The following is a 17391-nucleotide window of genomic DNA, read 5'->3' as shown; positions in this document are numbered from 1 at the left end:
CAACAGGTTCCAGGCTGCCTTCTCCAGAGGGCCTAGCCTTCAGTGGCTGCAATTCCCACAACCCCTGGCTTTCTCTGGTATCTGCCAAGAAACAATCATTTACGAGCTTAACTGGAAACCATGAAGTAGCCTCAAAACATCTGGCTTTTAGCTTTTAAAGGCTAAAACCTTTTGAGGTTTGAAGTTCAGCATGAAATTTCTGCCTAGCTTCTAGATTCTGAGATTTGGTTTACACCTCTCCACGTTTTTCCTGACTCCATCCCTTATGCCACATTCCTTTCTTTTCTAAAAATCAAAGTTTGATTGTATACTCTCTGCTTTAATACCCCTGTCCATTTTAAGGCTGTCTTCATTGAAAAGGAATCTTCCCAGCTCTTGCTCTCCAAAGGGCAGAATTCATTCCCGAAGCTGCCCAGGGAAGGCTAGAGCCAGCCACCCTGTAGATGGCCAGCACATCAGGCTTACCAGGCACAGCACCGAGGTGACGCAGGATGGATCCTGTGTTATTGGGGAGGACTGTGAGGTTCCATCCATGCCTGCAGAGGGAAACCAGAGGGACATTACATACAGTGGACCAGAACCCTAGAGAAGATGCTGGCTATGGAAAGTTAACGCCCTGTGACCTGTCAGAACTCTGGACGACAGAGTCCAACTTTACCTTGAAAACGGCTCTGACTTTCCCACGGGGAATCCGCTTCCATGCGTGTTAGTGTCCACCTTCCCGCAGTGGACAGCCACATGGCAGTCTTTCTCTTCCACTAGCCTCCAATACTCTTGCTGCAGGGAAGGGAGAGGGTCAGGGTACAGTTCAGCTTAACACCCAGACACTGACTTACAATGAGCAAGCCCATCACAGAACAGATGCCAGCAATGACAGGAAGGAAACTGAAGACTTCCCACTATCCTTCTCAGGTTGTAATTAATAAGGTCCCCAGGTCTAACATAACATCGTCCAACTCGCTTGCTTTGGTCACAGAAGGCATCATGTTTGGTGAAGCAGACAGGCAGTGAGGACAAAGGAGACCTTCCGCGAGATGGACTGGCACAACACCTTCAGTGATGGGCTGAAATGGTGAGGATGATGCAGGAACAGGCAATGTTTCGTTGTGTTGTACATAAAGTCACCGAGAGTCACAATCAACTCAACTGCAACTTACAACAGCTAGGTCTAACACCTAGACATATACAGGCACTGAACACGTCTAATAACCACGACTCCTGACTTGTACGCCGGGTTATCAGCCCTGGCTGCATGATGGATCAGTGGAAGTAATGAAGGAATACTTAATGCCCAGGCTATATAACCCAGGCCAACCAAATCAGAAACAGAGGTGCACTGGCGGATGGGCAAGGCCTGTACACTGGCAGTTGTAACAAGTTTACCGGGTGATTTTCACGAGTCTGGTCTAACCAAGTGTGGGGGTACAGAGAGCGTCAGAAATGTGTTTTGCAAATAGGTAAGCAGACATGCTTGTTTCCCTCTGAGTCCACTCTCCCAGACTCAGAGGCACCTTTTTCACTTTGTATCCAATTATCATTTCAGAGCCACAACCTCACCTTCCCCAATCTTGGCAAAACCTGTTAAGCTGAAACAATGAATGCATTTCAGGGCAGCGGCCTAACTAACACACACTTGACATCGCAGCATACAATCTCAAAGAAGTGCTGCTAACGATACCACAACACAAGTTCTCACAACACTATAAATTCTATAAATTGGGAGCTAGCTCAGGTGTTGACAGTCCACAACGCAAGAATAAATTCCAACATCATGAAATGACTGGATCCTGAAACTGATTTCCTTGAGTCCCAGGAAAGCAGCAATAGTCTGTCACAAGGGGACGACCCTGTGGCCCATGCCACTTAAGATGGTGCACAACCTCTAGGTGATTTGTGGGGAAGCCAGCTGCTCACTACCAAGAAGAGGAAAGCCTCGTTTTCTCTAGAAGACCCACAGCACAAGAAGCTTGACAGCCCTGGACTGAAACCTCGGATTTTAGCAAGTCTTCCTTTACTGTTTTGCTATTTATACAAGAGGTGATGCAAAGCCAACAGGGAAGTCTGAGGAAATTAATTCCCCAAGGAAACTATGTAATAAAACAAGCTATCTGCTCTTTATAATACTAATTATAATAAACCCACAAGGACATATATCGTACAACAAAAGCCTCCTTTCCCAGATCAGATTTTCTTCTTCAACATCCCTACCACAAATGCCACAGGGCCCCCGGAAGCAACTGTGGCAGCCACGTGCCCCAGAATCAGGATCCAGTTGACACTGGGGTTTGATGGAGTGTGAGGTGGCACAGCCCCAGAGTAGTAACCACAGCCACATGGGGGGTGAGGGTGTAATCAGAAGTAGGCACGGAGTGGGATGGAAGTGTCAGTCTACAGATTAGTGTTCAAAAATAGCACCGTGGTTACAGAGCTAAGGCAGACTAGGCCGACGAGCTGAGACCCAAGGCCTCAAAGGAACGAAAACCAAGCTAAGAGTGCCGTTGAATTTACCACGTTAGGAAACCAGGCCTGAGCACCAGGACTGGCTTCCTTGGCACCACATCTGGCCAATTTCATGTGTATGATGGACCTGGTTTAGCTGGGGCTGTCCTGTCCCATACCCCAGGAAACTCCACATGTCCTGGGCCGAACAGCACACACACATCGGACATGCCCACACTGAATTTTACTGAAAAGCTGTGGTACATACAATTACAGACCAAGAAAAGGAGACGGGACACCACGACAGACCAAAGACAAGCTGCAGTCTAAACACACTTCTGCTTCCCAGCTGGCAGCTGCCCTGTCAGCAGCAACACAAGTTTGGCTCCTTTTCCTTTAAATGACCAAGTGTTGTGAGGGGCCTGCTGACGTCAGCCTCCTCCAGTTCACACAGACTCAGCTGGGCACTGGCAAGGGAAGAAAACAAACAGATTCAGGCTCTGTCCTACAGCGCCTCAAACGAAATCTACCCCTAATTGGTTTGAGCAGAGAGCTGTGCGTTGTCTTTCGAACCTCACACTAACTCAAAGAACAGAGTTGGCGGAAGCACAAAAATGGCAATCTGCCAATCCCATTAAAAAAAAGAGAGAGAGAGAGAGAGAAGAAAAAGCACACTGTAGTTTGCAGGGATTCCAACCATTCTCTTGCGTAAGAGACACAGAGAATGGAGAGAGTGTGTGTAGTCATGGGACTGACGGGGGGCGGGGGGGTGCTGGGCCCAGAGTTAACCCTTCGACTCTGCATCTCAGAGCCCCCAGATTTGGGCAGGCCAAAGAGAAGCCGGGAAGGTTCCATCTTCATCACGCTGTTTCTGACTTTTGAACCATGATGAGATTAACACAAGTGAAAACTTCTGGCGACCCCCGTGTGCACATTCAACATGGAGAACAAACTTAGCCAACGTCCAAGTCCTCTCAGGCCACCAGGCATCGGGAGACCAGAGGGAGAGAGCCCGGACCGGCAAGAGGCAGGACAGAGGTCCGCTTCACTCACCTCGATTTCAGCTGGTGCAGGCTCCTTGCTAAAACACATGTTCATGATATTTCTTGCTGTTCGATAAAAAGTTGTTAAAGACACAGACCTTCCCTGAAAACCAAACAAGCACAGCAGAGTAAAGTTTAAGAAACAAAAGGTAAACCTTAACTCCAAACGAAGCCACCTGCCGCCACCCACCTCGGGCCTCCACCCTGGTACTTCCTGGCTGCCAAGGCCACTCAGCCTCCAAGTTAAAGGTGTTCAGAGAAGGCAGGGAAGTATTTGCCAAGAATCATCATCAGTGCCAACCAAAGGGGATGAGAAACTCCACTAGCCACCACCACCCCACGAGCAAGCTGACAAGTCATCCTCCAGAAACAGAGAAGTTGAGAACTAAAGGCCAGAGTAGATGAACACCTGAGGTGTAAGAATACACTTCTAGAAACCATGGCTTTCACTTCATGGGAGAAATGGGCACAACATAGAAAGAGAGGCACAAGTTCTTCATTTACTCCCTGTAGGGGGCAGTATAAAGGCTGACGTTGGCTTATTTAACCAAACCTCCCTTACTCCGCGTATTTCCATGAAGAAACTAAGAGCGTCAAGACTGCATTGATGCAACTCATAAACCAGGATCCCGGAGGCAGGAAAGGGGCACCCGCCTGTTAGAAACCCCTGCCAAAAAAAACCCAAACCCGTTGCCATCAAGTTGATTCCGACTCATAGCAACCCTGCAGGACAGAGCAGAACAGCCCCACAGGGTTTCCACATAGCACCTGGTGGATTTGAACTGGATAGCAGCCGTAACACTTAACCACTGTGCCATTAGGGTTTCCTAGAGACCCCTGGAGGTCCATAAAGACAAAAAATGAGGGTAACTTCCACACCCTGACGGTTTTGCCACATGAAAACTGGCCACAGGAGCAGCCTGGCCTGATCCCCACTCACCGTCCCCTCTGTGTGTTTCCCTGCAGCAGGCAAAGGAGAGCCTGTAGAGGTTCAGGCTGCTAATACCACCTGCTGTTGTCCTTTCCCCAGTAATACTCAAAATGAATTGCTCACTTTAAGAAAATACCTTACTGTTTCTTCTAATAGACACGTCATTTTTTTAAACTTGGGAATCCTGAATTATTTCCTATTTTTAACTATCACAGAGAAACTATTTTGTTCTTGCTCTACACAGGCGAGCCTTCTAAGATTCACATTTCCCCCTTTCATGGCCAGGCACTTCCATTCCTTTCTTCCAGAAACATTTATTCAGTGCCTACTGTGTGCCAGGCCCAGTTCTCCAGACAGGAGATAGAGGAGATCTCTACCCTCAGGGGCTGCCTTCCAGCTAGGGAAAGCGGCCTTTAACCTAGGAGATACACGGGGGGCGGTGGGGGCAGCAGTGCTACAAGGCAGAAGGAGTTACAGAATGTGGCCAGGGAGGGTGGTCAGGGACAGCTTTGCTAATGGATGACATTTGAGCATCTCCAAAAAAAGCAACAGGTCTAGAAGGAGTTCTGGACTGTTCTTCCTTTGGATCTTTACGGTGACAGATACAGTCACAGTGATCAACACATAGATTTCGGTGTTTGGCTTTGCTTTCTAAATGGGGTTCTAGCGAAAAGAAAACATCTCCATACAGTTTCAAACTTTCCAGACATTGTTTCTTACAAAACAAAAACGGAATCACTGCAAGGGACCTGATTCTGCATTAATTAAGCAGAGTGCAGTAGACAGAGAACCTGGAATTTGAGGACACTGCCACCTAATGGTCAATGCCCCAGGGTCCTGAGGGGCTGCAGGGAACCATGTGGCCTGACCCCACTGGCTAAGCAGGGACCCTCTGGCTGTGTACCTCATCAGCCACCTGACTGCCACCACCACCAAACTTAGGAAAACCTAAAAACACCCTTGAACAGAGCCTTTTTTTTTTTTTCCCCCTCCCAAAAAAGTCTTACTTGGACCTAACTCATCCTTGTAGCACTACCCATTGCCGTCAAGTTGATTCCAACTCCCAGCGACTCTTTAGGACAGAGGAGAGCTGCCGACCTTTTGGTTAGAAAACATGGCTCTTAACCACTACACCACCAGGGTTTCCTAGTCTCACACCATTAACCTTCTTAAATAAATAGTAACAGAAGTTGAAAATCAATCTCATCTAATGAGTGACAGGTTTAATGAGCAGCTTTAACTAACAGCAGGTATATAAAGCCTGCTCAGGTGAACATTCAGGAAACAGACAAAAAAGAGCTTTTGAGTTTATTCACAGTCTGTGTGGCTTCTCTTTTTTCATGAAAACATTTAAAATTTCAAGTACAAGAAGGCTACTATCAGGCTGCAGTCAGCCATTCTTTGACCCAGCGCACCATCTCCACAAGGGAACACTGGGTAAGGCCAGTGGGGATTGGAGCAAAATGACCATTTTGAGCAAAGGAGACCCTTTCTGGGTCTAAGAATGGAAAAACGTCTAGGCAAGCAGGATCATCTCTTTCCAGAAAGGCTGTAAGAGCTAAATAAAGTCTAGGAAGAAAATTAAAGTATGGCAGAGAGAGGGAAGGTGGAGGTCTGAAAGCTGACCCTGGACTCAGAAAGCCAAAAGACAGCGTGAACTACAAAGCAATGCACAGATTCTTGCTATGTATTTCTGAGAAGTCTCGGCCACTCAGAAGCAGGGCTAGCGCCTGCAGTAACACAATGGCAAAAGCCTGGTAGTTATGTGAGGTGACACCCTGACTCTGACTGGACTCTAACAGGCAATTTCAAAGGCAACGGAAACAAATTAGCCCACGTACAACATGACTACATCAAGGTCTCATTAAGAGAGTGGGAGCACTGTTGCTGGGTAAGGACCCCTGAGGCTTCACCAGAAAGAGTTCTGCTCCTAGTAAACCCAGAACCAGGATCACCCCTTAAAGCTCAGTCAATTCAGATGGCTATTTGGAGGGCACAGCAGGGGCCTGTAGGCAGGGGAGGGAGGCAGTCCCACCAGGGGAGGGTGGGGGAAGCCACTGCAGAGCGGCACTGCCACCAAGGGCGGGCCGCCAAGTTGAGTGTCAGCACCACTCTGCCTCACTTCTTATAGGAGTACGTCTTCTCAGCCAGCTGGCGGTTCGAGATTTGGCAGAACTGGGGAAAACACTGTAGCGTTTCCTTTGTCAGTTTCTCCCCACCCACCTCGGCAGCACCTTAATGGTGCTAGCCACCTTGATAGCTTCATCAGGGACTGCTCCACAGGGAGGGCTGGAAAAGCCCGGCTGGGGGAATGGGGGCGGGGTGGCAGGCTGTGAGGAATAACAATGAGGCAGAGAAGAAAACTCAAGGGTCTGGTCAGTCTGAGAAGCCCCGACCACTCCAGGCAGCTCACATCAGAGCAGCAAGCACAGACTTGGGTGAGAAGGAAAAACTAAATTACACTGTAGTTGCCTAGCAGCCTTCCAACACACCATTCACTGAATGAAGAACACCACGGCTCCAGAGGGCAAGAGGATCACTAGTGGCACAGCCGGGCTGCCCTGAAGCTGGCCCGGTGTTTTCAGGCCTGAGCCCTGGCCACGAGGACACCCAGCATACCAGATGCTACACACATTTCTCTTCGTTACAAACCCAGCATTTCCCATGGGAGACTGCCTGGCTGCTTCTCTGCCCCATGGTTAGGCCACCCCTTGCTCTGCCAGGACATTCTGGGACACCGTTTCATCCACACAATTCCCTTTCTGCCCCATCCCTGAAGCCTGGGGCGGGGACCCGGGACTCAGCCCCCGTGGAACCTGACACAGGGCAGGGTGCAGGGCGATGGGCAGGAGGCCTACCTTATATATACACTTGTGGAAGTCACTGAGGACACCTTTATCCTCCTCCTCCTCTTTGACCACTTCCTTTTCCTGAGCAAAGAGCCGCCGTCGGCCCGTTTTGAGCTGGGCCTGACCCACCTCCTTAAGCTTGCTGCGGAAGCCGTTCCTGTGGGCCACGCCGTTGATGAGCCCGTTCTTGGGCTCGAAGCGGGGCAGGGAGTGGAACTTGCTGTGGTCATGCTCCGTGTGGCCCTCCAGGGGCCCCTTCCGCCGCTCCAGGCTCTCCTTCTCCATCAGTACCTCCTTCTCCAGCCGCCGGTGCTCCTCAGGCGACAGCGAGTCATAGGAAAGCAGGTACTGGCAGTAGGCCTCCTGGAGTTTGGCCAGCCGGTCCTGGGCGGTCTTGGGGATACGCAGCATGTCTGCGAGTTTGTTCCATTTTTTGAGGTCAGTCACCTGCTGCATGCCGCCCATCTCGTTAATCAGCCGGAAAAAGCAGGCCAGGTCGAGCTCACAGCCTCCTGGGTCGGAGCAGCCGGGATGGACAGGGGAGGGAAACACAGGATGTAGCCAGTTAAAACGACAAGGAAAAACACCTTCTTCATCCCACAGACAGCTCATGAACACCTACCATGTGCCTGAGACTCCTGTAGGCTGTGAGGTTCCAAAAGTGAACAAACTTTCTGGCCCTCAGGGCGCTTGTATTTTAGACAGACAGACACTAAACAACGCTGGGTAACAGTCACATGCTGTGAAGCTGAATAAAGCAGATGAGATGAGGGACCAGAAACTAAGAGGGGGATGACCAGGGAGGGTGTCCCTGAGGCAGAGGCATGAACGATAGGGGACCTGGTCGTGCAGGTGTGTGGGGGGAACATTCCAGGGTCTGAAGTCAGCACAGCTGTGCTGTGGCACCCTCAGACACACCAGAAGAAGCAGGTCAAAGAGACGGAGGTGGGGAGGGAGGGACAGGCCCTGGCTCAGCCTCTGGCCACATAGGTGGCCCAGCACCCACAGAACAGCTCAACATCAGTGAGCTCACCCACACGACACCCATCCCAGTCCCCCAACTCCCCTTCTAACACACACAGAGACACATGTGTGCGCACATGGGTAATTTATTTTCAATCCCACTGCATTTCCAGGGTGACAGGCAACGCTGGAGTGAGGGCCCTCAGCTCCTACCACCACCCACTCAGAGAGGGACCACTTGTAACAGAAAGACACATACTCCAATTTTCACTGCATCCCGTGATCAAACAACAGACCTGGACAACTGCACAAAATTCAAACGTGTTTACTTGCAAATCCCAGGGACCCTATCTAGATGTGATCCAGAAAATCTACCTCCCTCTGACCACTGAGTGGACAACAACCTTCCAACAATTGCCCGTTGGCTATTTTGAGGTAGGTATTCAACAAAATGCTAGGTGAGCAAGGGAAAAATTAAGAAAATTTGAAATTTGTGGAGGGAAACTCTATGGGGCAGTTCTACTCTGTCCTATAGGGTCGCTATGAGTCGGAATCAACTCGACAGCACTGGATTTGGTTTTGGTTTAGGGCTATTTTTACCGCTCCCACAACCTAACCCTCAGAACCTCCCTCGGTGCATGGAGGAGGCCAACCCAGAAGACACCGGGCCCTGAGGAGCCAAGCGAGGGCTTGGACCACCACAGGCAAAGAATCCGCCCGTCTATCCCCGAGACCAGGGCCTGGGAATGAAGGCTCCTGGGTTCCACTTACTGCACCGAAGAGGAGACCTGGTTGTCTGTGGACAAGTGAGCAGCAGGGAACATCAATGAGGAAACCTTCCCAACTATTGAAATGAGGGTGCCTGAGATTCCAGGGTGTACTCAGGGGTCTCACAGACTATCAGTCACGGGTGACCCCAGTCAGCTCTCTGGCCTCAACTGGGGTGTCCCGGGGTGGGGCATGCTGTCCTGTCTCTTGGAGGCAGTAATTGAAATGGTCATATGAACCTTGCCAAAGTAGCTCGGGTTACAGGTCAACCAAGAACGGAGGAAATCGGAAATGTTATCTTTTTCTGCAAGTGTTGTTGTTAGTTGTCAAGTCATTTCTGACTCAGAGAGACCATGGGTGTGTCAGAATAGAACTGTGCTCCACAGGGTTTTCTTGACTGTAACCTTTACAGGAGACAGACTGGCCAGGCCTTCCTTCCACAGACCTGCCGGGTGGGTCTGAACCACCAACCTTTCAGCTAGAAGTTGAGCACATAATCATTTGCACCACCGAGGGAATCTCTTAAGTAGGTCACTAAAACCCAATAGCACGTGCAAGTTATCTAGTGCTTGCAAATAAGTTATTCGGTGGAAGCCTCACCAATTATGATCATCCTCATTTAGGGAGAGGAAACAGACTCACAGGAGTCGAATTAGAGAGGCCAGGAGGTTGGTTAGTAGCCAAGGGCCTCCTCTCACAAAGTCCATGCTCTCCCACCTCTCCTGAGGCAGGGTAGGCGTGTAGGGGTGGGAGGGGAGCACACTGACACACACAAGAGACGGTACACCCATCCTGGTGGGTTCTGGGAAGTTCCTTCAAAACTACCAAGCACCTCCCACTGCTAGATGGCTGAACCCAGGTCCGTAGGTCTGAGTTCAATCCGGGCCCCATGCCAGGTCGGTACCCCTTTTAGATTGCTATGATGCTGTAAACTCTTACGTCATGGCAAAGAGCATAAAAACGTACACTACAGTTGCTTTTTGTGCCTCAAGGTTACCGAAATGAAATTAACATGAATACCAGGGTGCTGGAAATCCTTGTGGCACAGTGGTTAAGAGCTATGGCTGCTAACCAAAAGGTCGGCAGTTCAAATCTACCAGGTGCTCCTTGGAAACTCTACGGGGCAGTTCTACTCTATCCTACAGGGTCGTTATGAGTCAGAATCAACTTGTCAGCAATGGGTACCAGGGTGCTGATGGCTGTCATCGATGCAACCTGTGCTGCTCCACAAGTATCTGTGCACACAGCAGGAGGGGAACTGGGGACATTTTATTCCAGTCCCCAGGTCTTGCTCTGGTCAGGACAACCCGGGGCTACAGACTCCCATCTCTGGGTGCCCCTGTGGCCTGTGCACTTACGTGGCGCAGCCAACACCAAACCCGGTGCTCTTCCATGGCTCGGGCTGCTCGGCAACCACACCAGGATGGGTCCCTGCAGCTCCACGTCACTGTGTCTATCGCATGTCACTCATGACAGCAGACCCCAAACCAAGAATCCTTTCAAATTAAGCAACTCTTACACAGCATTAGCCTTGACAGCCACCTGCCCAGAGGAATAATGAAGCCTCCATTTTTGCAGTGAGCCACATCTTCCTGCCAATTCGTGACACTTTAAATGATTGTTCAGTGTCTCCTTGCCTCTGAGAAATTGGATCTTCAAAATGGACACGGGCACACTCCTTGCTTCCCATCCTGGGTCTAAGGCTGAAAGGGAGTGTGAAACCTTTCCCTGCAGACCCAGAAGGGAAGCACTGCTCTGTGGAGCCCTCTCAGGTAGAAAAGGGAAGGGGGCTACGAGAGGACCTGCGTATGGACTCTGCCCGTAGTCTCCATGACCACCAGGATGTCCGTCCCCTAAGGGAGCCAGAAGCAGCTCTACCAGAGTGGCACCTGGTTTAGGAAGTTAAGCTTGCCTCTTCTGTGGCCTCCACAAGGCCCAAGAGATCATCTGAGAAACAGAAGTTTAAGTAGATATGGCCAAAGAAAGCTAAGAAGGCTGGGAAGATAAAGAAGCAGGAGGGAGACAGGCTGCAGGCTATGAAGGGCAGCGGTCTTCCCTGATTCCCCTGGACACTGCTCTGAGCCCAGGTGGGAGGCCGGGGTGCGATGGGCAGGACCCTGCAGCAGCTGGCGAGGCCTGTGCTGTGTCAATCAGCAGGTGCCAGGACAGGCCAGCTGCTAAGCGAGAGCCTGATACCTAAACCCTCCAACACCAAGATGGACTGAATGGTGTCCACCAAAAAGGTATGCTGAAGTTTTAACCCATGTCCCTGTGAAGGCAACCTTGTTTGGAAACAGAGTCTTTGTAGGTGCTATCAGTTACCACGAAGTCAAGGTGGAGAAGAGCGGTAGAGTTCTAATGCCACAGGAGTGGGGTCCTTATAAAATGTAAGAGACAGACAGACACAGACAGAGGCAGAGATGTGAAGTGCTGCATCTACAAGCATCGGAACATCTTGAGCCCCCAGAGGCTGGGAGAGAGGCTAAACACATTCTCCCTCAGAGCCTCAGAAGGAATCAACACAGTTCATCTTGAAATCCAGCCTCCAGAACCGTGACACAGTATAAATAATCATTAAAAAAAGATTCTGTGTTTGTAAGCTGCCCAGTCTGTGGTACTCTGCACGGCAGAGCTAGGCAGCGAACACGAATACCAACTCTCCTGCAGCCACAAACACCCAGGACCTGAGGAAAGAAGCCGAACGAGCTCACGGAGGCCCACTCCTCCAGGGGCCTCTGCAAGGGGCAGAAAGGAGACGCCTCCACAGGGGTCTGGTGGCAGGCGGGGAGGGGAGTCCAGCGGGCCCACGGAGCGGGCCCCGCGCCTTGGCCTTACCTATGAGCGGGAGCTCGTCCATGGTGATGCCCTGAGATTTGAGGTGCTTCTTGATGCAGGCCAGCCGCTGCACGTTGGGGCCCCAGCGTCGGCCCAGCTTGTGGATGTGCTGGATCTGCGTCACGAACCGCATCTCGTCGTTGAGCTTGCACTCGGGCCGCCAGTCCGGGGGCGGGATCACCCTGCACATCCCGAACTTCTCCACCTGAGCGCGCACCGACTCGATGTAGATGAGCGGGTCGTGGAACTCCTTGGCGGAGGGCCTGAGCACAGGGATCTCGTCCATCGCCGCCCACCCGGACTTACTGCAGCCCTTTTCGTGCTTGCCCGACGCCGCGTCGTGGGGCTTGTGCAAGGACTCGGTCTGCGAGGTAGAACGATTTTCACAGGAGGCGTTGTCCGTCTTGCCGTGTGCTTGTTTGCCTGGCGTGCTCTTCCCGGCCGTGGCCCGCTTGGGCCGGTTCCGTTCCAAACTTCTCTCCGGCACTTCCTTCTTCACGTGTCCGTTCAGCAGAGGCTTCTCCGTGGGGGCCGCAGAAGCTGCCTTCCGGCCTGGGGCCTCGGCAGCCCCAGCCACCCCTTTCATTTTCTTAGGGGGTGACTGCGGTTTCTCCGCCTGGTGTGCCTCTTCCAGTCTCCTCTTGGAATTCCGCAGCCCCTCCCTCAGCTGCCGCCCCCCCACCTCCTTAGTGCATGACTTTGGGTTCAACCTGCCACTGACCTTGACGCCGTTGACGGCAGGTCCCGTGGCCTTGGACACCCCTCCGAGGGATAGCACCTGTTTGCGGGTTTTTGCATTGCTACTTTCAGTTTTCCCTGAGATTGTGTGGTTGACAGCTGAACTGGGCTTGTGGTGATTGAGTTTGGCTTCCTTGACCAGTTCTCTCTTGGCTTTGGTGTATGTGACGGTCCCCTTAGTCACCGTTGCAGTGTACTTCACAGTTTTGGACGGTGAAGGTCTGACTTCTCGCATCTTTTTGGCACTGCTCGCACTTGCACCCAGGGACGACATTCGAGTGACTCCATTCACCTTAGAGACCTGGGGGAGCAGCAGGAGGAGCAAAGGGGAAAAGCAGAATTAGTGCCTGCTGAGATGGCCGGGGACCCGAAAACACAGCCAGCAGTCTGCCTTCAACAGCATGGAGTTCCCATACAAAGTCGTGAACTAAAAACGCTGCGACACTCAGTTTTACAATGCCAGTGCTACTGCACACCTATCTTTCTGCACAAAAATCCCCACACTGAGACACGCGCTCCGCAGCTGTGATTCCTGCTGCATTTCAACATTCGTGTCTGTTCCCACGGCTCTTCCAAGAAACCTGGCGGTTTACAATGAAGGCCCCTTTGTGTGCTTACACCAGTCACCACAAGGTTAGAGATGATGACAGCAAGACCCTGCCCAATTTGGGTTTGTATCCCCACCCAAAACAAAACAAAACACTTTTGTTTATCTATCCCTGTCTAAAGAAAAAAACATGTTTTCTGTTGTCTGGGTATTCCATATACAGCATCATCTACCCACAGAAATTTAAAACTTCAGTACTAAAAAAACAAAAATTACAATCCAACCAAAAGAAAATAATACACATCTGGCTTGGCTACGGCACGGCCATCCTCTAACCCCAGAAACATGGCTGCTAATGTCAGCATCTGCCTGTCTGTCTGTCTCTCATCACCTTGGAGATCAGGCCCTACAGTGTGCCTCACTGGATGTAACATGGGTACACCTAACCTCTGTGGTGAAGCAAAACACTCACGTTCTCTTCTGCATGTGTGGGTCCTATCTTCCCACCCCCAACCACGGGAACTGCCCAAGCAAAACCAGCATCTCTGCACTGGCCTGGACAGCTGGACACAGGGGCAACGGGTGGCCATGAAGACCTAGCTCACGTACACAGGGGCCATAAACAGGTAGGACATGGTTGGCATCAGGAATGCGTTAACCTCAAAACAAGGAGGAAGGTGGGACCACTACAGGAGCCGCTGGGCTTGCTGGACTGGGGGCAGATATGCCACTGCACACAGCTGAGCAGCCTTTGACAATTTATGTAACCTCCCAGGGCTCCAATTTCTCATAAGAATTCAGAAAGAGGGACTCCATAACTACCACCAAACACCCCTCTAAGTGAGGGACCCTAAGAATTACACACTTACTAGGGAACAACAGAAGCAGTAGCCCTTTTTTCTCCCCCAAGAGGAACGTGACAGGGTGGCAGGGGTCTGTATGCAGGGTCGAGAATGCTTACGTTTCCTCATTTGTAAGATACAGTGGTAGTAAGATGCTTGGTTCTTCAAATGCACTGTGCCTCGCTGAGTGGGCACCGAAAGCAGTGGGTAAGCCCTGCTCAATGCCTACACAGGAGGTTCCCGGAGGGTGGGAACTGGGTCTTCCTGACCTGTGCACCTCTCACCAGGTCTAGCCCTGAAGGATATATACAGCACTTAAGTGGGGGAAAGAAAGAAAAAAACTTCCTGCAGGTATCCAAATCAGTGTTCCCCACACATGACTACGTTACAGACTCCTCGGTGGGTTTCTTAAACAGATGTCTGAATTCTCCTCCCCACCCCCCCTCGCTTGGTAGGTCTGGGGAGGACCCTGGAATGAGCATTCCTAACAAGGCCCCAGGTGATACTGTGCTACTGGACTGGGGACCCCTGAACCTAACTAACACTTTGGAGCAGCAGTTCTAAAAACATACAGAAGAAATCGTTAAGATTTAAGACTAAATGTCTCTAGATGTATCAGTGGTTCCCAGTCCAATCAAAGCCATAAGTCCTTGATACAAAAGTGTATACCATGGGCCACTCCAAGGACATTTAATGAACCAGGCCTGGGGCCAGGATCGAAAGTCCCCTGGGAGAGGCTGAAGAGAAGGCCAGGGCGAACATCCATCCTTGACCCTAAACTGCTGACCGCCCTCTACGGGATTGATGGGAAAGAGGTAATGAGAAATTTTTACCAAAAGCAACCTGGCAGTGATACATTGAAAACAAATTTGGAAAACCAGAGGTGGGGACAGAGACAAACAGTCCATGGGAAGAAACACTGATGTGGAGTAGGAGGCATGGTATGGAATGCAAACACCTCTAGTTTGTAACTGTTCTAGAGGTTCTGTTGACAACAAAGGAAACCAAAACAAACCCTTTAGAGAAACAAAAACAGTAAAATCCTGCTGTGGCTCAGAAAGACTTTTCCATCACAAGACACACTTCAGAGAAGGGCTCTGTTCTCCAGAGCATGGAGACAAGACCCCTTTCGGTTTCCAATCTTTTAACCATTTAGGGTATAACTTGTTCCAACTCTACACCACTTCACCCTTAAGGAGGCTGCACAATATGGCGTAATCTCTTCTGAAGCTGGAGAAAGAATCACCCGTGAAAATGGGAAACACTGCCCAGTGTTGCCTATTGTCCTCCTCACACTCTCAGCCCTCAGTAACTGCTGAGGTTTATGTCAGGGCTTCTCAAACTTGGGACCCCCGCCCCCCTGCCGAGGATCACCCCCCTAGCCGGGGGAGGGCTTTTAAAAAATGTGGTCTCCCTAGTCCCACACCCAGGATTCTGATTTAGTTGGAGAGGGTATGAGCCAGGAATCTACTTTACAAGCTCTGGGGGCAGGTCAGTGTTCCCACTCAGCTCCTGCCCTTCCCGACATCCCAATTACCAGCAGGGGCTGGAAAGCCAGAATCTAAACCTCCAACATTCTAGCCTCCATGAGAGTGCAGGGGCCTTGGATCCATCCCCCTGACTTCTTGGGGGCACCGAGCTATGTCACAGGGAGGTAAATTTCTTGTACGGTGGAGTTCTCCATCTTCAGTGGCAGAAGGATCATCTTGCTGCTCCTGCTGCTTATTGCCAAGATACGCAGCCAACTTACTTGTCCTATCTGAAAATTGAGTTACCCTACTCATATTCTTCCCCACAATTGTAACACTTACCGTCACAAGCATCCACGCAAATTTGCACGTGTGTCCATGTAACAAGCTTGAAGACTAAATATACCTCCCCCCACGACCAAGGGCAGATGATGAACGTAAATTTGGAGAGAAGTAGCTGAGAAGATCAGAAAGGACATGTTTCACTGACCATATTCCCTCATCCCACTCCCCAGCCCACAACGAGGGCCCACGTTTTATGTCTACCAGTGGAGGCCATGATGCAGCTGACAAGCTAACGCAGGAACCAACAACCTGTCCCCAAAGCAGTGCCTTGTGTCCTCAAGGTAGGGATAAAACAGAGCCAACGACCTGGCCACTTCCACCGTTGGTAAAAACACCCAGGATCCACCTTGCTAAAACCAAGATGCCATTCCTTGGCCTGTACTTGTCTCTAAAGATCCATTATGTAATTGGTACCAAAGAAAACAAAGCAATGGAGGAAGGCGTTTTCCTACCTTGCTACTGAGGTATGCCCCCCCCTCCACCCCCCTGCCATATCAAATAAAACCACACACGCTGAGTGTCAGCTTAACCAAAGGCCAGGTCCCAAGGCCAGCTCGCCACCACGGGGGTCTGGAGTCACTGCTGCACATCCTGAGGGTCATGCGAATTCAGTGGGAATTAATACATGGTTGCTTAGGGCAGAACCCACCCATGCACACTGAAGACATTCACGCGGAATAGCATTATGTGAAGTTGCCCTTCTCTCAGCTCTGCTGGGGATTTCTGGCTTTGCACCCCACTCTACACGTTCCTCCCACCCTCACTGCAACCTTATCCCACTCCAGGAAGTGAGGTGTCTGTAGTGTGTTCTCCTTGGCCCTCAACCACCCACTGACACCACAGAGTCATCAAGATTTACAGCAACCAGTCCCCTGAGGAGGCTCAGGCTGTGGAAAGGCACAGCTCAGCCAGGTGCCTCTGGTCCTCTCTGGAGGCCTGCCCTCGATGCTAAGGACCACAACAGTGACTTCTCAGGAGCAATGTCATGGGGACTGCTCCTTACACCCAACCACTTCCCTGTTAACGGTAGCCAGGCCCCCCTCCTGGGTGCCAGCAGCCCACAACCACAACCTCCAATCGGGGTGGCTACCCTCTGTTCCACCAAAAGGTGAGGTAAAGTAGGAGCAGAAATCCCACTGGTTACAGATGCAAGGAAGGTATTCATCATCTAACGTGGAAGGCTGAGAGCTAAGGGAATTTACAAGATTTATATTCAGCTGAACTAATTCTCACATCTCCCAGAAAAATAACAACTTACTCTTCTTACAGAAGGGGTTCAAGGTGAGGGATATGAAACCCCCAGGCTATCCAGCACTCCTTCCTTTTTAACAGGCAAACTTCCATTTTAAACACACACACATATGATGTGACCATGTCCTCACTGTAAGGATATAAACTCCACCCCACCCTCACTGCTGGTACCACACCACCACTCTCACACACGATGGTAGGATCAATTCAATATAATGACAAATGAAAAAGGCAGAGCAGAAGATGAGAAATGAGTTGACAAACGTTTTCAGTTAACTAAATGAAAATGTTTTGGTCACCCACAACGACTGCTCAGTCTTTAGCAAAACCGTGGATTCACCTGTCGCACTCTTACCCCACGAGAGGGCACC

The 17391-nt window shown here is 50.8% G+C and overlaps 1 protein-coding gene across 4 annotated transcripts in view; it reads right to left on the bottom strand.

The window, feature by feature from the left end:
• The window catches only part of JARID2 (jumonji and AT-rich interaction domain containing 2), a 317022-nt gene that overhangs the window by 16377 nt on the left and 283254 nt on the right, over positions 1-17391 (bottom strand). For all 4 annotated transcript variants that reach the window (XM_049884288.1, XM_049884305.1, XM_049884315.1 and 1 more), the window contains 5 exons: positions 11829-12867; positions 7272-7774; positions 3493-3585; positions 659-777; positions 466-536 (listed from right to left, as the gene is read on the bottom strand). In XM_049884288.1, coding sequence (XP_049740245.1) covers positions 466-536; positions 659-777; positions 3493-3585; positions 7272-7774; positions 11829-12867 — 1825 coding nt within the window. The remainder of the gene's footprint in view (positions 1-465; positions 537-658; positions 778-3492; positions 3586-7271; positions 7775-11828; positions 12868-17391) is intronic.

Source organism: Elephas maximus, chromosome 1 (assembly GCF_024166365.1).
Source record: "Elephas maximus indicus isolate mEleMax1 chromosome 1, mEleMax1 primary haplotype, whole genome shotgun sequence".
Classification (NCBI taxonomy): Eukaryota; Metazoa; Chordata; class Mammalia; order Proboscidea; family Elephantidae; genus Elephas; species Elephas maximus.
The sequence above is the reverse complement of the archived record's forward strand: the minus strand, read 5'-3'. Positions and strand labels throughout refer to the sequence as shown.